The following is a 16,565-nucleotide window of genomic DNA, read 5'->3' as shown; positions in this document are numbered from 1 at the left end:
TCAAGGTCGTTTGAACGAAGCGACTGCGCTTTTCGAGGCGACTCTTTAGACGGAGATCGTCCCCAATTAGTCGGTGAACTTCCGGACAGGAATGAAGCGAGGAACGGGTCGAGATTCCAGTGGAGACGCCGCTCTGCGCGAACTCGAGCGCGCGTTGGACGCGTTCATGGCTACACATGTCACCACTGCAGCCAACTTCTTAGCCACCAAGAGCGGAGACGAATGTAGCCATTTGTTCGAAGACGAAGTTACTATCGATCAAGACCCAATTTCATCCGGAATGACCCATTTCCAGCTAGATTTAAGACGTGTACAATGTATAAGCTCTGTGATGGCTACTCGTCGAGGACCTGCGCGTGTTGTGAGCATGGGAAGGCTTTTACTATCATGGCTACAAACTGTCGAGAGCTCCAGTGCTGCTGCAGCAGCGTCAACTGCCACAGCGTTACCTCCATCGGCAGCAGAAACAGCTCGAGCAGCAGAACACGCCCAACAGCAGTCGCCAATTGACCCCGTGGCTTCGTGGCTGGTGGCAACGCTACTCAAAATCTCCTTTCTAGCTCCTCAAATGGGTACAAACGCTGACTTCAACTCTACGGAACGTGCTGCAGTGGACGAATTGATCAATATCGTTGTGAGTCGCTGTTTATTATCCTTCCAACGATCATGGCAAGCAGACGAAGAGACTCATCGTCGATTAAGAGCGGAAAGCTCTGGGAATTTGTTCTCCTATTTAACGATGCGGAAGGCTAAACCCAAGACGCCAAGCGCGCCTGGAGCTCCCAGTGCTGTAGCCATCTGCTTAACTTGCATTACGGAAGCTGGCCTCATTTGGGGCCACGTTTTGGGTCTTGCAGCGTGTTTAGCACCCGATGTGGCTCGTATCAAGCTCCAGAATGAGATCTTCACGCGAAGTACGCTTTGGAACGCCACAAAACCATGGGGAGACATCACGCAGCACCCATTTCTGAAATACTTGACCCATATTCGCCTCGGTTTGGCTCCAACCAAGACTAATCCCAGTCTCACGTTAACATCTAGGATGTCGGACGCTGCGAGATGGCTACGTCTAGTGATGCCATTGCTGCTAAAACCTCATCGCTCTCACGTGCGTAGTGCCTGTGCGCATCTGATCTCCCAGATGCTCCTAAGAGAGCTCTTTTCTCTCAATCGACTGGAACTCAGCGTGGTTTACACGTCAACGGGCAGCGATTGGAGTCGCTGTATCAGCGATCTCCATGCCGCAGCTCTTCGACTAACCGACAGCGCTAAAAAGAAGAGTCGAGGGCGGTCTCAACAGCATTTTGAGGCTTCCGCTTGGGCGCTACGGACTGTCGTGTTAGCTCTCGCTCCAGGGGAGATTTTCACGCGATATTGGCGAGAAGATGCGCTCGCGTTGTTGAGACTGCAGTATCATTTGAACCAAGACGCTAGTGCTAACGGAGCGACGTCATACAACGTACTGCCCAGTCTGGAATTGAGCTTCACGTACATGATGCATCGCCATTTCTTACTACGAGACTCGGGCGCGATCACGGCTGGAGCGCCATCAGATGCTGACTGCATGGAGATCATCAACACGACGCAAGCGTGGGGATTCTTCTCGTTGCCACGTTTAAAACCGCAGCATTCGAGTGGCACTGGCAGCAGTAGCTTCACTGCACTCAAGACGATCGCGTTGCCTGCTTTAGTGCATGTATCACGAGCCATGGCCGCGTACAACATGACGTACACTGTGCAGAGCCATTTACGACGTTTACTAGCGGAATCTGTAGGCGTCGGAGATCCCCAGAAGCTCGTGGGGCTTGAAGCCCTCGCAGACTTACTCTCTCTATCTCAAAGTGATGATAGTACCGTAACCTTTCAAGTGAACCACAACGACCTGGTCGCTAGTAAACAAATGATCGGAGAACTCGTTGGCCGCGTCCTGTTGGAATGCAGTACACGGATCGGTCATAAACTGCTTACAGAGATCCCCGTGGCGGTAGCGAACAAGGAGAAACTGCAGCTAGTTGATGACGAAGACGGTGACGACGAAGAGCATTGGAAGAATCCCACAAATGCAGTTGCAGTGGCGACTTTTGCATCGGCGTTGAGTCTGATGCCGGCTTTGTACGCGTATATATCGCTCAGTAACGAGCAGAAGTTGCTGCTGCTTGTGCGTACCAGTGTGAATGCCGAACGAGTGGTGCGTCGTCGTGCTCATGAGGCGCTTCTGGCACTGATTGGGCCTCAGAAACCTCATTCGACGGAGCCTTTACCTCCTGGTGCTGGGGTGGTCATTCGAGCATTGACCGACTGCATTATGCGGATGCATGTGAGCAGCACGACGGCAGTAAGCGACGCAGGTGGAGCCATTATCATCTTACGACTGCTGAGTTTACTACTGGAGCCATCTCGAGCAGCAGTGACGCGGTGGGAAAGCCCTCGAGCCAGATATGAGGCGTTGATCCAGGTTGAAGCCATCTCCGTGTACCTTCTTGCTCGTGGAGATGACAACATTGAAGCCGAGCAATTGCTGCGACTGGCAGCGTTAGAGACTCTCCAAGTCGCGCATGACGCGCGGTTACGGTGTTCGGAGTCTGCACTTAGAGACTCGATACAGTTCCCCCTAGTTGACCGTCCAAGTGTATGGACGCTTCTGAACGAGCTGGATCCAGAGCTCCAGACGGCGTTCTTCACCTTCAAACAGGTAAAGGCGTCTACAGACAAGCTCTCGGCGCTTCGTCGCTTGATCTTCGACACGTCCGAGCGTCACAGTTTCCGCTGGTCTTTGGGTCTCGCCCGTATCTTCCGAACGCTAACACGACGAGCGCCGGATGTGACGGCGTACATTTGGGCCGATGTAGCGGATAAAGTTGCCAAACTTGAGCCTGTTTTATGCGTGACTTTTATGCCGGATTCCCCGCAGAATCAACGAGAACTCGCGCGATGGAGGAATCTCGCCTTGCTGTCCACTGTCTCGGCCTGTCAAATGCTACAGACACAGACTCGCAAGACCGAAGCGTCTTCTTTTTCGGAGAATTCATCCGAGCCGCCCAGTGTTGCGCCGTCCACGATGGTGGCTACACTGGTACGTCAACTGGCGTGTTATCTGCGTAGTGCTAACGTCGGACAACGCAATGCCGCAGTGTTCGTCTTGGGGCATTCTGGGTCGGTAGCACTATCCACAATGTTGGATGTACTAGGACGACTTGAAGCGGAAGCGTTTACTGCGCCAAGTACTGGAGAACAAGAAGCTTCAGACAACAATTTACCGCAGAATACGATACGTGGACGCAGTGTTAGAACCATGAAGCTCCCGAAGAAAAAGATGCTCGAGTTACAACACGCTCGGGTGACACAACTCACTCTGCAGTGGGCAATTGGTCGATGCTACCGTCTTCTATTGGAGCCACGGACACGTGAACAGAACGAGAGTGAAGAGTTCGAGTCTGGAAGTCCCATGAACGAGCGTCTGCGTCGTGCTGCGTCGGCATTTCTAGCCAAGATGATGGCTACATTCGAGGACTCCACAGCTTCTGTTGATACCAGCGAGTCAAGTGAAACTTCCTTGTCCTTCAATTCGACGTCACTGGACGAGAATCCTGTGCTTCTGATGGTACAACTCGACTTTGTCGCCAGTTTACGGTCCTTGTTACTACATTCCAACGCTGCGTCACAGCCAGTACTACAGTTACCGCACGATAAGCTCGCAGCACTCTTACTCACGTGGTGTGGATCATTCGACAGGGACCTCGCTGACAGATCGTTGATAGGGATTCTCCAATGCGGCTTCGTGTCTCCAACAGCACGTGGCGATCTCTATTCGCACTGGACGCAGCAATGCGATGTCTTCTCTGCTCGTGATGGGAGCGTCCTCTATCCTTGGATATGGGTCGATAACCAGCATCAACTTCTTGGGTCTACAAGTGACGCATGCGCTGCATCGCGGCTTGTAGCTCAGTACGTTCTTTGCCATCGCGCCTTCTCCACATTAGCGGATTTGTTACGCAGCAGTCTCCAGTCACCCAACGGCAACGGGACTTGGGACGGCGAGAGTGTCGTAACGTGGCTGGATGCGAGTTTCAGCGTGGATAGCGCCGCGTTTCAGCATTTCAACGATCTCCACCACTTCGCCCAACGAGCTTTACACGCACTACTGGAACTGCGACCTGGCAGCGCTCGCTTCAACCACATAGTCAAGCGAAGTCTTGATAAAGCGTCTAGTGCGGCACACGCGGAGCTTCCAGTTGCGCGCCAGTATCTACAAGCCCTTGGCGCGTCCAGTGACGTCATGAGCTACTTCCGTTCTCTTCTTCATCGTCTACAAGAACGACACGACACTCAAGACAAAGACGAGTTGTATCTCGCTGTACGTCTTCTCCACGTATTGTTACTTCACGTTGGTATTCAGCACGATGACAAGGTGATGCAACATCGTCAAGTGGCGCTAGATATGGTAGCGGCGCTCGTCTGCGAGCCCGAACTCAACAGCGAAGACGACGAGTCTGCAGCCACTCGCTGGGGACTGCAAGGTTACTACAGTCCCAGTCTTGACGGCCTCGTCGCTGGACGACTGCAAGTGAGTGTGTCAGCTCTACTAGCGTCTCGGTTTTCTGTGCTAAGTCTGCGTGTCAGTCTCGCAATTCTCCGCTCCATGCCGACTAAACCTCTGCAGAACCGAGAAGAGATCGCGCAGCAGCGACAGATGCTTGCTGCGGTGCTGCCGTGGCTCGCTGAAGTGTCTTTGAAAGAGCCCAAAGCGTCCGCCACCAGACCAGAAGAGCTGCTCGAGTTGCTGTTTAACCTCACAGCTGTCCTGGCCGATTCCTGTGGAGAACAACTCGATCATATCTGGCTGACGTTGGCGTTCGCAAGTACCGGGGAAGACGCGAATCTCCGTGAAATCGTCAGCTTTTTGTTCCGACAACGCACGAATCAACTTCCGTCGGAGACTGCAAAGACCGTCATGTGGTGGCTCTGTCGATGGCAAGACGCAGCGTCGGATGTGCTGCGTTTACTGCTACTTCAGCCTCTCAAGCGCAGAGAAGCTGATACTGAAGCTGCGACTGCGTTGGACGAGTTGGGAGCTCTCGTCACGTTGGCTAGCGACACCAGTTGCCACCTTCAAACGTCCTTCAGCGACGTGCGAACGTTGGCTGTTCACTTGGTGCATTTGTCGCTCACGACGCTGTTTGCAGTCCTGGAGAACGATACAATCGACGAGAAGGTGTCACGCAGTATTCGACAGCATTGCCACGTTCTTCTGCACTCCACGCTGCCTCTTCTAGAAGCTCCTCGAGGTCTCCTCGCAGCAGCTTTGCGTCTGATTCAAACGTCGACGTTGATTGTCAATGCTGAAGCGAAAAACACGCAGCTTGAAGCTTTTCTCGAGGCTCTGCGAGCTCTTGCGGCGTGCTTGTCAACCAGCGAATCTCAGATCTGGAGCGACTTGTGCGTGCAGGAGATCGCTCTGTCGATTTCCCCCGACACTTCGTCGCCATTCGAGAGCTTGGATACGATACCAAAGTCCTCGCCACACGAAGTTTGTGTGCGCTTCGCCTTGGTGGCCTACACGCAGCTATCTCCTCGCTTCCAAGGCGACATTCTCCTCTCTGTCCTCACATTACTACGACAAACGTTGACGGTGGGAATAGACGAAAGGAAGTCGCGATCGGTGTCGTTAGCTCGAGAGTGTCTCGCTCTCCTGGCGATGCTGCTGCGAACCATGCCAGTGTCCAGACTGGCGCTGTATCCTCAAGTGTTCTGGGTCTCGCTAGCTCTGCTCACACATTGTCGGCAACAGAGAGACAACTCGTCCGGCTCGAGCTCCTCACTACACGACGGAGCGTTGGAACTTCTGTCCATTATCTGGAGTCGCACCCCGTTCACGAGTCACTCGATGGTGCTGGATGTGATCCAGTGTACACGTCCGGGTCAACGGGCACGCAACAGTGCGCACAACTCCGTCTTGATGGAAGTTGTGCGCTGTGTATACGCAGACGACAGCGTCGCCAGTCGAGCTCGAGCGATGGACATGATGAGGAAGGCTGTACTGCTAGTTCCTCGCTCTCTTCTTGGGGTTTCGAGTCGTGAACATCTCGTCACCTGTACACTCGCTCTGCTGCCGGCGTTGATGGCTCCGTCGAATGAAGAGCAGGAAGTCCGGGAAGACCTGGTCGTCCTGTGGCAGAGTGCAGCTTCTTCAAGTGATGACATCGTGGAGTTTCTCCAGACACGGGACGGTATCCAAGCCTCCGACTTTATCAAGGTATTCGTGCCTGCGCTTTACGCTTTGGAGCTGACTGGGAGCTCGTTTGACGGGTTGAAACTGAGTCTGGACGTCCTTGTAGCGTGCTTGCCGTTGCCTCAAAGGAGCGAAGCCATCCGTACCGACTCGACAGCTACCGATCTGAACGACGAACGCTGCGACTTTGTGTTCGTTCTGCTTGAAGAACTGCTTCAAGATGTCTTGAGACGCAAGGAACGAGTGTGGAGACCTGCGCCAGAACTGGAAGCCACACTGGCGAGACTTCTTCGCAGTCCGAGAAGCGAACGTCAGTGGAGATTGTCCATGCGAGTGCTGAGTTGGGTAGCGGAGATTGCCAAAGTAGCGGCCACGACGGGATCGCTGGTGACTCCGTTGCCCACCAACAGAAGAAACTCAAACGCCTCCGAGTTATCGACAGCTCTTGGACGCATTGCAGAGTCGGAGGACGATCAACTACATGTAGAGGCAAAGACACTGAAGAAGCCGCCACTTCTGCGAGTCGCATCTCCACGCACTCAAAGCAGTGGCAGCAACAGCAAGAAATCCATCAACGAACGACTTAGCAACAACGAAGTGCCAAGGTCTCGCGAACCTTCTTCAAAAGAAGAAGACCATAGTCCATCCACGGAAATTGAGTACACAACCGACACTTAAATGTAGCCATGAAAACACCTACACAAAGCAGCATACAAGAAGACGAATAACTACAAATACGACACTTGTACATCCAAACCTTGCACTGTTAGCAGTCGAATCCAGCAGAACCCTACGTGGAATTTACCTGGTTGGAGTTCGTTCGTCCTTTTCTATGCCCACAGTTCCTGGATGTAGCGGTGGTCATCCTGGAGTTTCTTAAGTGTAGCCATCGCCTCATCGGAGGACAGACCGCCGTACTTCTCGATGATCTCGTGCAGCACCTTGTTCACATCGTTGCCCATCCCTGTGGCTCCACACACGTAGATGTACGCGTCATGGTCGCGAATAAGTTCCCACGTCTTGAGTCCGTTCTGCAGCAACAAATGCTGCACATAAACCTTCTTCTCCTGCTCCCGCGAGAACGCCAAGTGCAGTTCACTGAGCACACCGGAATTCTGGAAACTCTCGAGCTCATTTTTGTAAATAAAGTCCTCGTCACGACGTCGACAGCCGAAATACATGATGGATTGGCCCACAGTCTCGCCGTCTTGTTGCTGCTGGGCACGTTCGTGCAGGAACGCACGCATGGGGGCGATGCCCGTGCCCGGGCCGATGAGAATGATAGGCGTCAAAGGGCTGGCAGGCAGACGGAAGGTCGACGCGCGCATGAAGATGCGCGCTGTAGGCCACTCACGCGGCTTCTTGGCTCCTTGTTCACCTGGACGACTGTCTCGCTTCTTCTTGTCATCTGTATGACTCTCAAGAGGCTGCAAACGCCCCAAGTAGTTGGAACACACCCCTCGGAACACACGACCATCACTCTTCGTACTCTCAATGAGACTCACAGTAGCGTGGACACGCTGCGGGTTCACCAGACTGGACGACGCGATGGTGTAGTACCGTGGCTGTAAGAACGGGACGATGTGAAGCAGATCCTTAACCGTTAAGTTAACTGATCGGAAGTGGGTTAACACGTCGACAAACGAGCGTTCGTCTTCCAGTACCCACTTCTGGTACGCGTCTTTGCCTTCTTTCGACGATAAACGCACCAGCTCGTCACGTTCCGCTTGGTTCTTTGCAAAATACGCCAGTTGTTTCAATGGGCCCTTACGTGGAGCGCTGTTAATTGCCAGATAACGTGTTAGAATGTCTTCGATCGTGCTTGGAGACGGGAACGGGAGCTCGCAGTGGAGATCTTCAGCCACAGGCTTGAGAGCCACCCATTGGTCCAAATCCAAGTCCAGACGAGTCGCTAGACTCTCGACGACTCTCGTCTCATTCTCAGGCAGGACGGCAAGGTTATCGGCCGTCTCGTAGGTCACTCCAGTGCCTCGAAGATCCAGTTCCACATGCACCGTGGAGCCTCCCGCAGTCGACAGACGCAGCTCTCGGTTCACCACAACTTTCGCCTGGTTGGCCGTGAAGAAATGCTTGGTCGACGCCTTCATTTTGACCTCTTTGGGTGCATTTTCCACTTGTTTCTTGCGGATTTCCACCAGTTCGTACTCGTACTCAGGAGGCGTCAGCTTGTGCTCGTCCTGCTTCACTTCGGTATCTTCCTCACTGTTTCCCGCGATAAACTGCTTCCTCAGAGCTCTCCACAGTGGCTCCTTCCAGTCGTCAAAGTCTTCGTCCAAACTGGCGTCATCATCGCCCTCTCCATAGTGGAACACTCTCTCGGCTCCATACTTTTCCATAAACCTATCAGTCATGCGTCCCATCTCGTTATAGTGCTCGTACTGGGTGTTACCGAGGCCAAAGACAGTAAAGTGGACGCTGTCGAACGTCTTCGGCTCCAGATTTCCCGCTTTATCCTTAAGAAAATCGATAAAATCCACGGCATTGTCAGTCGGATCACCTTCACCATATGTAGCCATGATGAAGATGACCAGCTTCTCGTCTTTCAGCTTGGAGGCCGCGTCGTAGTCCTCCAGATCGATAGCGTGGGTCTGGAAGCCAGCTTTACGTCCCTCTGCCTTCAGGACCTCAGCGAAGCCCTCGGCAGTGCCAGTTTGAGAGCCGAATAAGATGGCTACACGACCGCCAGGGTAGGCGGGACTCTCCTCGACGCTGGGTTGTTGGACGGAAGGCGCGGGCTCGGCCGCTTCCTTGTACATTTTCATCTGCTGGCCGATACGCAGCATCTCCTCGGCCAGTTTGTCCTTCTTAGGCTTAGGCTCCCGCAGGAACAGCACGGCGGTGGCCAGCATGGCCAGCAAGGAGCCTACGACCACGTACGAGTCTGTCATGTTGCCACTTTGGTGAATTGGGGAATGACGCAGTTTGCGAGTTTGGGTACAGAAAAGTGGGACCCAGGTTTGGTGGTGGAGAAACCACTGGTACAGTCAAAGGTACATGTCGACAGACGAGGGACGAGTGAGTTGACTCCGACTGACTGAGTCAGTGACTCGTAAGGGCTTCGATGAGGAGGTGCTGAAAGGAGGTGAAGAACTGGACGTGGCCAAACTAGTATCGTCACGCTACTAGCGTGTGGATTCGGAGATGCTTCAATAGCTACAATATAGTAATATTATAAACTTTCTCGAAGTATTACGCATTAAGTTTGCGCTGCAGCCGATATTCCTCGAGGTGAAGGGACTTCTTTAGTTAGCTTAGATTGGTTGCTTACGGCTGACAATGCCAAAGTCACTCACAGCGTAACACTGTTGATGGCCTCCACACGAGTGTGGCACGCTTGGTCTGAGTTTTTTTTTGCTTCAACTTCTTGTCCGGTGGTAGCAGTCAACATTGATAACGAACGAAATCTGGCACTGCGTACGGCAAAGACCTGCCGTCTTTACTAAAATACCGATGAAGAATTCCTTACATATCAAGACCGTGCATGTAAAATAACCCGGATACGATCACGTACTGACCTGGTGAGTAAGGTCACCGTAATCACAACTGCCAGCGAATCTCAAACGAAAATGATACAGTTTAAGCACTTTGAGATTCGCACCCAGGTGCCAAGAAGAACCGCCATGGTCTCTTTATGGTTTGCACTCTTAACACTTGCCATAATTGCAGTTGGGTGCGATGCCCTAACAAATAAGGAGGCTACGGACCCGAAAAATACCTTCATGGAGTCGACGTCTGTCAATGGAAACGGGGGCAGTGCGAGCAGAAAGATGCTTCTGAGGAGAAACGGCGATGAATTTCTGGAAGATTTTGGCACTGAGGAGGACGATTCATCCGAAGCGGCGGACAACGTGACTAAATAGGAGATGGCCTGACATGAACGAGATCTTAAGCTGGTGTTGGTGACCGAGTAAGTTAGACCTAAGTTCTTTCATAGCTCATGTAGTGTGTATGAAGCACTTTTAAAATGAAAGTACCGCTGTGTGCGTAAGATGTGATTTTAATCACAAGTGGTGTGTAAAAACACCACTTGAACAGTACTGGTATTTCGCAAGTACATTTGTACTAAATTCGCAGTGACCTTTCGCTCCACTCCCAATTGAGGCTCCCAAGAAGGCAGACTTTGCTACGAAAACATTGCTACAGGCAAAAGACCACGACGCGCTACCGAGACCAGGTACGTTGCCCTGCGTCGGCTCATCCCTCCCACAACCAATCGATGCGAGGGCCTCTTCTCGCAGTGCAAGTTCGTGTTGAGCCCTCTACGCTCTAGTTTGCTTCCAGCAAACTTCGAGATGATCGTATATTTGCTTGCTAGCTGTGAGCTCTGGGACGTTACCGTTCTCTTGGAATTAAGCAGCCCTGACGACCAAGGAGCTGAGTAGATAAAATGCTCGCGTTGTGCAGACCGGGGGAGTAGGTCCAGACCCGGAGAACCTGTAATATTAAGTATAATAGATTTTGGGTAGAATATAGCTAATAGGAGGTCATTAACTATCCTTTACACAAAACCCATATCCGCTGGTGGACTGTCTTGTGCCGTCGCCGGAACAAGTGACAGCCACCGGCTTCGTAACAGGTGTGGTATTTAAACCCATGTGTAGTGGATCGGAAGGGAGTTCTGACCCTAGCAATACTTAAAAATAATTGCAATACTCATTTTTGGCTCTGTCATTAGTACAGTAACGTATTACGATTTTTTTTAGCGTAATCAGTTCAATTTTATATTTAATTTATTGAGTATCCGCGACCAAAAGAAAACCGCTGATTGTACGATTCAGCACATGGCGTAATTGGATTGGTAGTGAGGCACGTTGTACAGTGCGCGTCGTAATTATAGCCGCACCTGAAAAATAGAGCTCTTGCGCCAGAAACTGAGAGCTGCCTGCAATCGAAGGGCTCGGAGGCCGTCTTAAAGGGATAGAAGACTTGTGCGTTGAAAACGACTTAGTCGGCTTGGAGCCAGGAGGCAAAATCTGGTTTGAGGTCGGGTCAGAATTATAGCCGCACTTGCAGGCTCTAAGGCTGCGGTTTTAAAATACTACTATAATTTCAATCGTTTTGACTTGATTTCACTATTGCGTATCATCGACCAAAAGAAAAACGCCGATTGCACACAGCCATTAATCAGCAAACGGCGTAAATGGATTGGTAGCGTACCACGTATATACACCTGCCGTGCTGGATGTCGGTGGACGTTGTGGTAACGCGGGGCAGAAGAAAACAACATCAACAACTAAGCTCGCACAAAAATGCTGAGGGATGACGCTCCCCGGTAACAGGTTGTTTAAACCCGTTGCTGCCATAGATACGATCATATTAGCTGCCGAAAGTAAAGCGGCGACATGCGGCTTTATGACTTACATTTTATCAGAGACTCCATTAAGTTCATCCCGGTGGGAGCTGCTGTCCTCACCGCAGGCTTATCCCAAAATTTGTGGTCTTAGCCTGTTACAGTAGTACATCCAATGAGGATAGGCATTCGTTTTCTACCAATCAACGAGGAGTCAAGGGGGTTTCTAGAAGTTTCCCACTTGAACCATTTGGCGGTGACCCGAGTCACCATAATGACCCGGCTCTCAAAAATCGTTTTAAAAAGTACATTACTTATAGATACGAAGCTACACACTTACCTATTGGTTCGAAGAAGAAGAGTTTTGATGGATTTAAATATCGGGGCTGCACTTTTCTAGTCGAACACATAAATCTTCTTGGGTACGGGAAAGTCGCACACCAAGGTAATGAAGATGTACGTCCTGAGCTCACCTGCAGTACTGAATAACTCTTCACTCAGCCCCCTCTGCTTTTTTTCTAATTTATTTCCCATAATAACTTCTACGTAATCTTTGGTCCCACAAAATACTGCCTAGGACGCCGATGTGAGCACGGAAAACCGTCTTCAAGCTCCCAGTCTGCACAAGATAAAATAAAAAGAAAACATCGTCTTCACTGAAAGAATGTTTTGGAGTAGTACCGCGGTGACGTGTTTGGTTTGCAGCGTATCAATGCCGGTTTCAATCACTCCTTTTAGTCTCTGTATCATTGAGCCTCCAACTGCGAAAACAGCGCGTATCTGTGCGTCTGCTTCACCTGGGCGAATAAAACAAAGAACCATTCCTTTAGCCTGGCTGTGCTTAGACCCTCCCCACGTCGAATTTAAGGATCGGTACGTTTCTTGCGGTTGACGGACAGTATTTTCGCCCAGTGCCTCGCAAGCACGATATATAGGTGATGACTTATGTGATACCGCTCTATGGCGACTAGGCATCGCCCCCGGAACCTCCTCTTCGACGCTGCGCTCTACCGTCTTCATCGACATGACTGTCACTGATCATCCCCTCGATGGCTTCAGTCTGGTTGCCTGTAGGTATGCTGTAATCAGGAGCTGCTGGAGCTGCTGGGACAGGTTGCTGGTCGCTCATGAGCTTACCGAAGCAAAAATGGCAGCACCAGAGCGACCTTATTGGTATGTGAAAAAATCCCCATGACCTTTTTTGTCGGTGACCCGGGTCACCGCCACACATTTCAATTATTTGGGAAATAGTGAGTTTTATTGGAGAAATGACGATACAAATTCCAAGAGTAAGTATTAATTTATTCATAACATAATTTTTTGATTTAACCAATGGTTCTATTGACTCTCACTTTGAAAAGATGCAGCGAGCGGCGAGAGGACTAGACATCCCGCAAGGGACGGCGGGTCAGAAGGCAGCAGCGATGAAGTGCTTTCTTGAATTATTATATCCTGGGTATACGAATGATGACTATATTGGTAGCATTGCTAATACTATGTCCGCTCCTGTCGCCTGGCCAGTCAAAACATCTACTCTTTGCTAACAGCTTTTTCAATTTTTCGGCAAACAAAGCCAAGTGCACTCTCCTTAAGGCAGCTGCACTTCGTTATATGTCCCAAGTGATTAACCTTTTGCGTGAGCGGTTTCCTGCTCACTTGTCCGACAGCAAAATAATTGCAAAGATTCGTCGCTGTCGAGGAGCGAAATTTGCGCGTTGGTCAGCAAACAGCGGAAGCACCTGGATGCACACTTAACGACCTGCATGTTTTCGTGCAAGAAACAACAATAAAGGGCGCTGGACAGGTTGTAAGAGTATGCATGATGTTGCTGTACCGAAGCTAATGTGGCATACATTCGGACGTGCCATCGATACCTGCTTTACTCAGAAAAAGCAGCTGTCAATAGCTGTATCGGGGAAGCTCTTTCCGCACGTCGCTCGGGCTAAACCTTCTGTGGTCCAAAGTATATATGTACAACGTTGCCATACACTGGGAGCAGTGCATGCTGCACACCTTAAGAATGTGACTCACCGGTGCTTCGGAGCCTTCCAGCTACGTGTTTCCGTCGGAGCCTCACGTGCGTCTTCAGATCTATCTGGAGAAAAAAACTATCGTCAGGAGGAGGCTATTTTCTACTGGGAGAGATTGGAGAATAAAGACAATGAGCTGGAAGATCCTCCTGCAAAGTGCGTACGTGGAAGGCCTAACCTATCCAAGTATATAAACGACCTCATCACTCTGATGTCCGATCGACAGACCAAGTCTGCTACCCTTATGCCTTCTGAGCTGACCACCAGTCACTCTTTACGTCGTGGCTCAGCTTCATATGCAAACGTGTCTCCGTGGCTCTCGATTCAGTGGATTTCCACGCGTGGAGATTGGCTGCTGGACTCGCTCACCAAAACTTTAGCCTACGTAGGCACCACTTCGCACGAGGACCAGAGTGTAGACAAAGTATTGGCCGGCTACAAGGACCCTCACCTGCCATGCGTCACACCTTCCGTTTCCACGTTGAAGGAGTTGCTGTCGGGCTTTGAGTATACACAGGTGCTGTCGCTGCGTGCCCAGCTCTTCAAGACATGAAGACTCGAGCCCCAATGTCGAAAAGCCATCAGCAAAAAAAATGAACATGTAAAAAGAGGGCTGTCAAAAACAGCGCATAATATTTCTGTTTTTAAACCGACAAAATGAATTGGAATTTGACGATATTGTGTCTTATTTCGTCCTCTTTTTAAGGACAAAATTTGTTGAGGTATTCAATATACTAGAAGTTTATGAGGTGCGAGCTATGACGTCATCGCTGTTAGAAACCCTTGTATTAAATTTCACTCACCCACTAGTCTGGGCGGTTTAAAGTAATTCGGTGTAGCTAAACGGACATCCATGTAAACCGACACAAATTTTAAAATGTCGTGTCTCCTGAAGAATCTGTCAAGCACGCTTTAGTTTTTACCTTTAAGTTTTATTAACAGGTGCTTCTAGTGACCATCAGGGATCCCCAAAATAAAATAAAATCGCTCTGGCGAATCTACTAGAAAATACAGATTTCATTGATGCTTCAGATTGAGGTAAATAAATAACTGGAATACTTGGAAACGTGCAGTAAATTATTACTACAATCGTGTTAGTTGACCTACACAGCCGTCGATAAACAAGAGTCCACAGTAGCTACGTTCCAGAAACTCGCGTTGACCTTCAGAAATAAGATCATTTCTAAGGTCAAAGGCGACATCCGGTGACGCTCGAGACGCAAGACCGCTCGAGCCACGCTGAAGAGCCTCTCCACGATGTTTGACGTCGGAGGGATGGCACTTAACAGCTTGTACCTGACAGGCTCCGCGGAAATCTTGCGGCGCTTTAGAATCTGGCGAGCAAAGCCATCCGCATCCGGTGGAGACGCTGGTGACGCGCTCGTTGCTGCCGCTTCGAGCTGACGGAATGGCTCCAATACCGTTATCTCCATTGCCGTCAACTCAACCGTTTTCCCAGCCAATACCTTGACCACAGCTGCCTCAAAAGCCTGCGCGTGAATGATACCTGCATCTGGAGCTAGACATAAAAAAATTAATACAAGAATCCAAAACATTTCAAATAAAAAACACTTACCAAGGTACTTGCTCATTGAAGGACGAATCTCCAACAGACCATCAAAAAGATCCCTGGCATCCAACAGAGTAAGTCCGTCGGACTGTAGCATCTTGGAAACGGACTCAACGCATCGAAGCTTGGACAAGAGCTCCTCTAGCTGGCGGTGTGTCGTCCGGGATGGCAACATGTCGGCCAGCTCGTCGTCGTCAGCTGAGAGGAACTCTCTCAGCCTGAAGTAGCGCTTCAGCATCGAGAATGTCGAGGCTCAGCGCGTGTCCTGACGCATAATTTGGTACCAGCGGCGTTTTGAATCTGTACCAAAATAAAATCACAGACCAAAAAATAGTATTCCACAATTACATTAACAAAAATGAATTGGATACAAAAATACAGATCACGGTACCTCAGCTTTGCGGCTTGCTTGAGGGTACGTAGCTTGCGCATTAACTGCTGAACCTCCTCTAGTGCGGGTTCGTGCGGAGCCAGGTAATCTCGAACCGCGAGGTTAAGTCGGTGGCTGGCGCATCCGACTAGCGGGACGCCCATGATGTTGGCAAGGCGCTTGTTAACCGAGCAGTTGTCCCCAACGAGGAACTTACACCCCTCAATAGATTTCCCAAAAAAGGGTAAAAAACGCTCAATAGCAAGCAAATGCCCATCCGCGGACAGCTGATCGTCCGGTTCCTCCATTATTGGAGCCATTGATAAAAGGGGGTAGCATGGCCCGTTGGGTTCATCGTAACAAGCGTAGACAGCCAGGAAGTGTTCCGTTCCGTGGCTCCAGCCATCGAGCATAAGCCCAAACTCATCGGGCATCTCCTCACCAATAGACCGCTCTACAGCCTTGGTGAGGTCTTCCATGTTAGACACCAAAGTTCCAACAGAGACGGGCGCCAAGTTCGTATTCCTGTTCAAACGCACGTATACGAAATTAGTTCAAATCATAAATAGTCCGATAGAATTTGTGTACTTACTTGCGCGTCCAACTCGACTCGCAGAAGTTGAGCGGCAGATTGCCCTCGACAACCCACTTCAACCACGCGTAACGGTTCGATGCCTTCTGGCTCACCCAGGGAACAAGTGTTCCAGTCGCAGCAGCGCTCGCGTCACGCATCTCGCTCTCGAACCTTGGGTGCGACGCGCGAACGTGCGTCACTAGGTTAGTGTAGCCGCTCCGAGGAGCGTGTTTACGCCGTTTGCCACAGGCCTTGCAGGCATGGTAGCCTGTAATGTCGCCTTCTTCGTCCAGCACGGGCTTGAAGAAGATGGCGGCAATTTGCCTTGGATGAGAAAGGCTGAGTTTTCTGAGTCGTATCGACGAGATTGGCGAGCATGGCAGTATTGCGCGTGTCGGCAGGATGGCAGAGAAGTGCAAATTTAGAAATGCAACGAAGTGCTGCGGTCAGTGACTCTCCGGGAGTACTTGGAAGCTGACTG

General features: G+C 50.7%; 2 protein-coding genes across 2 annotated transcripts; one reads left to right on the top strand and one right to left on the bottom strand.

Moving 5' to 3' along the window:
• Nucleotides 1-91: 91 nt before the first annotated feature.
• PITG_10161 (uncharacterized protein) lies at nucleotides 92-6,907 on the top strand (the record flags this gene model as incomplete). Its single annotated transcript, XM_002902642.1, has 2 exons — nucleotides 92-3,523; nucleotides 3,584-6,907. The coding sequence occupies 2 exons, from the start codon at nucleotides 92-94 to the stop codon at nucleotides 6,905-6,907; spliced, it is 6,756 nt and encodes a 2,251-aa protein (XP_002902688.1).
• Nucleotides 6,908-6,974: 67 nt separating this feature from the next.
• Nucleotides 6,975-9,138, bottom strand: PITG_10160 (NADPH-cytochrome P450 reductase, putative; the record flags this gene model as incomplete). The annotated part of the gene is made up of 2 exons (XM_002902641.1): nucleotides 6,975-8,947; nucleotides 9,005-9,138. The coding sequence occupies 2 exons, from the start codon at nucleotides 9,136-9,138 to the stop codon at nucleotides 7,060-7,062; spliced, it is 2,022 nt and encodes a 673-aa protein (XP_002902687.1).
• Nucleotides 9,139-16,565: the final 7,427 nt, after the last annotated feature.

This window comes from Phytophthora infestans, genomic scaffold (genome assembly GCF_000142945.1).
Source record: "Phytophthora infestans T30-4 supercont1.17 genomic scaffold, whole genome shotgun sequence".
Taxonomy (NCBI): domain Eukaryota; phylum Oomycota; class Peronosporomycetes; order Peronosporales; family Peronosporaceae; genus Phytophthora; species Phytophthora infestans.
Note: the sequence above shows the minus strand (reverse complement) of the source record. Positions and strands in the feature narration are given on the sequence as shown.